Here is a 7,976-nt window from a genome sequence, read left to right on the forward strand (position 1 = left end):
CGCGCGCGCGCATTAATGGATCCTTGCATGCACACACACGTGTCATTAATGGATCCTTGCGCGTGCACACACACACACGTCGTTAATGGATCCTTGTCATAGGAGCCAGCAGTTAAAAATAAATGCAAAACAGCTATCATGTGAAGTTCATAGATTCACAGATGCTAGGGTCAGAAGGGACCTCAGCAGATTGAGTCTGACCTCCTGCCTAGGCAGGAAAGAGTACTGGGGTCAAATGGCCCCAGACAGATGCCTATCTAGGCTTCTCTTAAAGACCCCCAAGATGGGGAGAGCACCACCTGCCTTGGAAGACCATTCCAAATTTTGGCAACCCTTACCTTGAAGTGTATACACTTAAGTTAACATTCTTTACCCACAAAATGTCTTGCCTCTCTTACTTTAGCTCCTTGCATCTTATTTCTATCAACAACATCCTTGGTTCTTCTGTGGGCTTCCTGAGCATGATGTTGTCCTTTTTGTAACTGGAAAAAAAAAAGGAAATTTAGGGTGGAATTAAGTTTGTCTGGATACTGGTTATTAAGAGTTTTTTAACAATCTGGGTGTGTGCCTTGTATTATAAAGACTTCTTTTAGTTTGGTTGTGACTTCTGAACGGTTTAATGTTTGATACAGTGGGTGTGTGGTTTTGTTTAATGTTGTATTTTCTCTTCAGTTGTACTCTAAACCTACCTGTAGCTCTAAGAGTGGTTGGGGGGGCGGGGGGTGTGAGTAAGAGAGAGAGAGAGAGAGAAACTAGATTTTATATTTTTTGTCATGTGAAGGAGTATCACTTCTGCATGATGCCATTTGGGTACTTTCTTCATTAAAGGTTTCTTAGAATAGTGTTTTTAAATTGTATTTTTTCCTTACAGATTTATGTTAAACTCTGAAACTACAACTCGTATAAATCCTACAAAATATTACATAATTCTACTTGCCTAATTTTTTGCTGTATGGTATAAAATCTAAAAATGAAAAGGAATTAAGCCAGATCATACCAGCCCCCTCCCCCCCCAGTCAATTTGGGTCTCCCCAGTGATTTCAGTAAGAGTTAGGATAGCTCATATAAGTGTTAAGGTTAATAAATTAGATTATTTTATGACCTTGGGCAAGTTCCTGAGCTCCAGTGTTGACTTCAGTGATTTTGCATGCCGTAAGACATAATGAAGAGCTCTTAATGTATCAACTGAAAAATACACTGTAGAAACCTGATCCAGAAAACACCCACTTATACATATGAGTAACTTTAAAATATGAGAAGTTTTATTGATTTTAATGTGACTACTTGTCTGAGAAAAATTACTCATACTTATAAGGTTTTTCCTGTTTTTTCTCAGTGTTTAAAGGTGTTTATAAAACCAAATTTCAGCATAACTTTAATACTATCCAGTTATCATTAATGAATCTATTTATATTCCTATTTCATTAAAGACTATGAAACCTTGCAGAATTTATCACTTTAGATACTTTAACTACATTGGTCCTTTTAACAACTGTTTTATATTCTTGATTCTTTACAGGTTCTGATCAAGACAATCATTTAATGAACACCAGGTCTCAACAAAAGAAACCTCGCTCCCTGTCTAGTGTACCAACCTCAGCAGAACTTTGCCAGACAATTCAGTATACTCCTTATAGCAGGTATCTGAAAACATAGTGCCTATCATTACATTTTAGTTTGAAACCATGGACCTGGAGTAACAGGGACTATAGAGAAAGTGATTTTTAGATTGGAGAAGGCCTGAACTAAGCGTTTTGATGGGTAACAATTTTGTTTCATATTGTATCCCATTGGCTTTATTATATTGTTCTTTGTCTTATTGTAAGCTGCTCTGAGCCTCTGTTGGTAAGGGCAGCATATAAAGCTAATACATAAAACAAATAATCTGTTAAGTATAATTATTAAACAAATCTTTAAAGCACTGTCCCATTATTTTTTTATTTATATTTATAAAGAGTGTACTAGTTACACTGTAACTTTTCTCTTTCCAGAAGTCCGTGTGCTGTATCAAATAAAACCACTGAAGAGAGCAAGCCAAATCAGTGGGAGGAAATCTACAAAGAAGAAACTGAGTAATGCTTCAAGATGTAGATCACAAGAAGATTATAGCTGATACTCTGCTGCATATAAACTCGCACATAGAAAATAAACTGCCTTAGACTTCCTAGGGTTGTCTGTTATTCTGCTATCTTTTGTTAACAAGATGTGCCCATACATTTTCTTTCTAAGGTGAAACTGTGTTGTGCGTTTGGTCCTCTTTTCAAAGAGTTGAGATGGTTGGGTGCGGGGGGTGGATGTGGGAAAGTGAGGTGACTGGCTTTTTGCTTTGTTTTTGTAAAGACAGTTTCTTGCCCTTTATGAGTAATTTTGAAAGATTTTATTTTAAAGATATAAAAGCTTTGGATATTTTTCTAGCAACAGAACTCTGATTCTGTGAATGAAGGAATGTATGAATTTTCTGGTTGTAATGGAATACTGGAACCGTAGCGTTTCCTTTCATCACAGGCAGAGGTAGCACTTTTAGGAATTGTTTAATTATGGTAAACATTCATTTTTGTCTCAACTGTAACCATCATATTTTTTTTGCCTCAACTTGAATGTACAGTAGATTTTTAACAAAACAGGTTCTATATTTATTAAGTCATGTGATTTGAAATTACCTCTTTGATATCTTTCAGATGACTAAAGTGCAAGATCTTTATATGTTTGTAAATATACAATATAAGTGATTATGCTAAGATGCCACAAAATGAAACGTGTATCCATAATCGTAGTATTTTACATGCCAATTTAAACTGTTTTATAGTGATATTCTGTTTACAGATGTATAGGGACTGTCACTGTTTCAGTTGAGAATCAAATTCTTTGAAACATTTGGGAAATAAATGTGCAAAGCATATCCTAACAAATATAGCTCCATGTTTTTTGTGGATTTAATATTTATATTAACCAGTTGTAGAATAATGATTGTTTATGTCAACAAATACGTGTGTATTTTTCTTTGGAATGGACTCCAACTTAAGGAAATCTAGTTTGCTCATAACCATATGCAGTGGCCATACAGACCATCCCCTGCCTTTTCTTGCAAAGTCCTGCTTCATATATATCAAAAATAAAACCCTTATGACCTCATAATTTTTGTAAATGTAAGTCTTCCTTTTAGTTGTTCTTACCCTCCAAATTCAGGCATGCTGCCATGTCTTTGGAGAGATCCTTAGAACTTTACTTCTGTAAGACTAAGGGAAAGAAATGAGCTCAAGACATACCCCAAGAAGTCACTATGCAGAAGCTGACATTGCATTATATTACATTAATACTCTCAGGCAATAAAGGATATATTTCATTAAAGTTCTCAATAAATGAGTAAAACAGAATGTACTAGTTCATTTGTATACATATGGAATTGTTGCTCTCTCTAATCTAATTAGTTGGTTATTCAAGATCTGTAGTATATGCCTGAGGTAATACCAGGATGCCACTAGATGCTGCTATTGCTTTGAAGTGATTAAGCAGTGTTAAATAGAAACTTAACTATTTTTCTGGTAAAGAACTTAGTGGGACTCCTAAGCTACACAATTTCACTGGTGCTTTTTAGATCATTATTATTTTTCAAGGATAAAATAAGCTTGTTAATTAATAAAAACCCCTTGTTTCTTGAAAAATAGCACCAAGGAGCTGCAATAAACTGAAAATTCTGCAGACCCTATCGAGTGCAGTTGTAAGGCAAATCTTAGGTGAAGCCACAAATTTGTAAATGTAGTGTTAATTTATTTGTTATACCTCTATGGAAGGGCTAGGTGTGTTCAACCCACATATGTGGTTAGGTCTCATAGTGGCTGGTAAGCCAATTTTTTTGAGATCTGCCCATACATAGAATGCCTGGCAACTGTAAAACTACGGGCTTACAGTACCTGGGTTAGTGTGCGAGTGTGGTGGCTGGAGAGTTTCTAAGTAATGTAAGTACTGATATCTAATGATGGTGATACGGATATTTTAAGTGACCTGATAAAGCTTATAACTATGGTAAGTTTTTATTAGAATATCCTATATAACTACATTGGCCTAGTTTAATCGAAGAGCAAACAGAATAGCCGCAACACAGACCTACAGAAGAGCACAGGCAAGCTTCTAACTTTGAGGATCCAGTTTCCCAACAAACTACAAGCCTCTCCAAAACTTTTAAATCTGTAGATAAAAAAACCACTACATATTTTAAAAGTCCTTGGCTGAGACAAGGGGGGTTGACTTGTCAGAAGCTGTCTAAAGTGATGAGCTGACACAGATCTGTAGAGACTCTGAAATGGAGTTTTCCTGTATTCAGGAAAAAGGTAGGCCTGATGGAGCACTTTCCATTCTAAATAAGCAATAATTAGCTCCTTTAAAGCAACCTGGTTGCTGACCCACAGTCAACTTGAAGTAAGAGTGCCACATAGTCTTTAACCAGCACCTAGTAATACTAATGCTAGGTGACTTTGCACCTTAAATGACGGGTAGTTAGCTGTGTTAGTCACAAGTCAGGGAGAAGGCAGGGCAGAGTGGTACTTTAGGGTGCTTAGAGACGTGGGATGTCTGCTCCGACACACTGTGATTATAGCATGGAGCAGACTCTTATTAAATCTACTGGAGCATGCTAATTAGCGCAATTCAATAGCCTCAACATCTCATATTCAGCATCCCATGCTACAAATGGCAGCAGGGGCGCTTTAACTAAAGCTTTAGTTAAAGTGCTGCTGCTGCCATTTTGAAGTGCCGGACACTGAACACATGCTGTGGGTGCTTTAATTAGAGCACCTCCTAAGAGCTACTCTAATCAAAGTGCCTTTCCCTACTGGTGCATGTGTAAAAATGCCCTTAGAGACTACTTCAGAGGCTTAAGCTTTCTTGGGTAGCCAGCTACTTCTTTAGATGCTATGAATTCATATGATCTTAGGGCCCCTCTACATGTGCAGATAAAGGTGCTATGGGATCTCACACGTAATCCGTACAATTACAACTCCTGCCATGCCATCTGTAGCAGGAGGCACAATTGTGGGATCATGCCTTAGATCCCATCATGCCTTATTGTCAGTGAAGGGAGCCCTCAAGGCTGGAAGACCATAGCAGATGCAATCTCCTAGCCCCAGAGGCTCCACATACCTCCAGGGCTCGGAGATCACAGCCATACCCCAAGGCTGCTGGGACCCAGTTGGGTTAGGCACCAGGAGGTGCACTGCCAGCTTTGGGTCTCTGCATTTTCATGGTGCTGCTGGGACCCAGAGCTGATAGCTGCTGGGGTTGAGAGTCCCTTCAGCTGCAGGACTCCCAGCCCCAGCTGTGCATGGTGCTCCCTTGTGGCTGGGAGCCCCAGCAGTGAAGGGGATTCTCAGTCCCAGCAGCTGATGGTGTTTCCAGCTGTAGGGGAGACCCTGACACATGCAAACTGAAGCTCAGTAGGAACCAGCTATAAAGTTAGTACATACTTTTGAGATTTAACTTTATAGCTGGTTGGAGCTTTTTTATGGCATAATAAGTACTTTGCACATGTAGCTGGTTTCAAGATAGTTGCACAATTAACCAGTTAATGGCAAATTACCTGTAATGTGTAGAGGGGGTCTCTGTCTATTTTGGATTCAGTACTGAGGGTCACAAATGACTATCATCGAACAATGTAGCAATATTGCATCGTAGTCAAAAAATTAAAAGCTGTGCTAGGATTTTGATATCTAGAGCCCCGTCTGCTTTCTGTGAAGCAGGAGGAATAATGTAGTGTATCCATTAAACCACAATATAAATATGAATTGTATGTGCATGTTGCTAAATTCTGAATTGCCCAGAAGAGATCCAGCTCATTTCATGAACTTAAAGATTTCTTTAACTTCAGTAACTACTCAATTTCTCTGAATTGAAGAAACAGAAGCTTTGAGCTCTAAAAAGATGGGGTAAAGCAAAACCATCAATATGAAAAACACCCCAAGAGACTAATTGAAGCTTCAGGGCTGTGTCCAAAATAACAGCAGACGTTTGGTTGCTTGGGGACAACTAGCAGCAGCACACCTTGTGCTGCTACTATGTGTCCCCGGGGAAGGCCTGTGCCACACGCCCTCCAGTGTGTGGCAGGCTACCCTGGGTGGAGGTGGGGAGGCTGAGGCCAGTAACTACTGGCCCCAACAGCCTTACCTGGAGTCCTGGGGGACAGGGAACTGCAGCCATGTGTCACTGTGTCACTCCTCCAGCTGGGAGCCTGGCCTGCAGCCGGAGTGCAGCCCCAGCCAGTCAGGCTCCAGTTCTGGGTGGCATATGCTGCCTCCACATGTGCCACCCCCCTTTTTGCTGTGTGGGTTTTTTTGCCCCAGGATCTCCAGGAACACCCACATGTGCAATGTGTGGCACCGCAGACATGTTTGCAGTGCCACGTACCACACTGCCCCACTCATCTGGAAGCTGGCAAGCTGTCTAGACCATCTGCTCCTTGTTCCCAGCACCTTTTTTTGTTGCACAATTCCTGTCCACAGCCCAATTGAGTCCTAGGACCTCCTGGTCAATCTCTTCCTGGCTCTGGCCAAGCTGGCCATCTATAAGACCATGAAGGAACCTCTGGCTGGGGCAAACCCGGGCTGCCTTCCTGGCACTCCCCCTGCTCATGTTTCTGGGCAGAGTTTCACTGCTTGGCATCCGAAGGCTCCCTCGACCCGTTCAGGGGCCAGTGGGTGCTGGCCAGTGTCACCTTCCAAATCCCTTGTTGTTAACCTGTGACCTCACTCCCATATTTGTTTTCTTTTTTGTTATTCCAAGTATTTATTTGATGTGACCTCAGTGGCCTCCCTCCTTAAGGGAGTCTTATAGTTTTCTGTGGTGGGCTAAGGCTTATGGCCCTTTGGCACATCAAATGGTTTTGTGTTGCATGATGCCAATGTGTGGATGCTGAAAGAGACAGAGAGCTGAGTGTGACCAAGTTTTTTTCCACTTCCTCTCTCGCAGCCTCTAGCATTTTCCAGGAAATTCTGATTCAGAGGCTCCCTAGCTCCCATATTTGATTTACTGGAGGTAATAGTGAGTTAATTTTAGGGGAAAGAAGTTACTGTTACCTAGCTTGCAATTTGTACATTGAATTTCCTTTCTTAAGTGACAGATCACCATATCTTTTTAATAGGACTGTCAATTAATCACTGTTAACTTACATGATTAATCAAAAAACAAATTAATGCTTTAATGTTTTTAATTGTGTCAATCGCACACATCGTTTTGACCAGTGGAGTGGACCAGCTCCAGACCAGCCAGGACCCATGCGCACAGCCCCACCCCCGCCCTGCCCCGCACCTGCTTCAGACTCACCTGCCCATACTGAGCAGCAGTGGCAGCGGCTGGGTAGAAGCTGCTACTTGGCACAAGGGAAAAGCAGCCCCTCCCCCTCCTCCTCCCTGCTCCTGGGCCCTTCTTGCTGCAGCTGCCCAAAGCCTGCATCCAGGCTGCCCTGTAGCTCCTCTGCTGCCATCACCACCACCTCCAGGCCGCCTAGTGGCAGTGCAGAGGAGCAGCAGGACAACCCAGGCATGGGCTCTGGGTGGCTACAGCAAGAAGCGCTGGGCAATGGTGATGGGGAGAGACCACTTTTCCTCTGCAGTGAGCAGCAGTTTCTGCCTGGACACTGCTGCTGCTCCGCATGGGCAGGTGAGTCTAGAGCAGGTGTGGGGCAGGCTGGGGTTGGGGCTGTTCACACTAGTTCCAGCTGGTCCGCTCTGGCCAGAGTAGTCCGGACTGGAGCATGTCCTGAGTAAGTCAGGACTGTTGGTGCTGCCAGGGAGGAACTGGGGGTGCACAGGCTCTGAGCTGTTGGGCGGGGGGGGAGGTGCTGACCATTGTTTAACTGTGCAATTAAAATTATGATTAATTACAACTATTTTAATCTCGCTTGCTTAATGATTTGTCAGCCTTACTTTTTAAAATTAACATACTGTCTCTTCTCCTCCCCGCCCCCATTTTAAAGTTAGGCCTTTCTA

The 7,976-nt window shown here is 41.9% G+C and overlaps 1 protein-coding gene across 4 annotated transcripts in view; it reads left to right on the top strand.

Moving 5' to 3' along the window:
• The window catches only part of SSX2IP (SSX family member 2 interacting protein), a 46,893-nt gene extending 43,980 nt beyond the window's left edge, over window positions 1-2,913 (top strand). For 3 of the 4 annotated variants that reach the window (XM_019531178.1, XM_019531177.1, XM_019531180.1), the window contains 2 exons: window positions 1,520-1,640; window positions 1,992-2,913. In XM_019531178.1, the coding sequence (XP_019386723.1) occupies window positions 1,520-1,640; window positions 1,992-2,076 (206 nt within the window). In that variant the 3' untranslated portion in view covers window positions 2,077-2,913. The remainder of the gene's footprint in view (window positions 1-1,519; window positions 1,641-1,991) is intronic. The other variant, XM_019531179.1, reaches the window with a different exon arrangement.
• The last annotated feature ends 5,063 nt before the right edge of the window (window positions 2,914-7,976 follow it).

This window comes from Crocodylus porosus, unplaced genomic scaffold, assembly GCF_001723895.1.
Source record: "Crocodylus porosus isolate Cpor-Errol unplaced genomic scaffold, CroPor_comp1, whole genome shotgun sequence".
Classification (NCBI taxonomy): Eukaryota; Metazoa; Chordata; order Crocodylia; family Crocodylidae; genus Crocodylus; species Crocodylus porosus.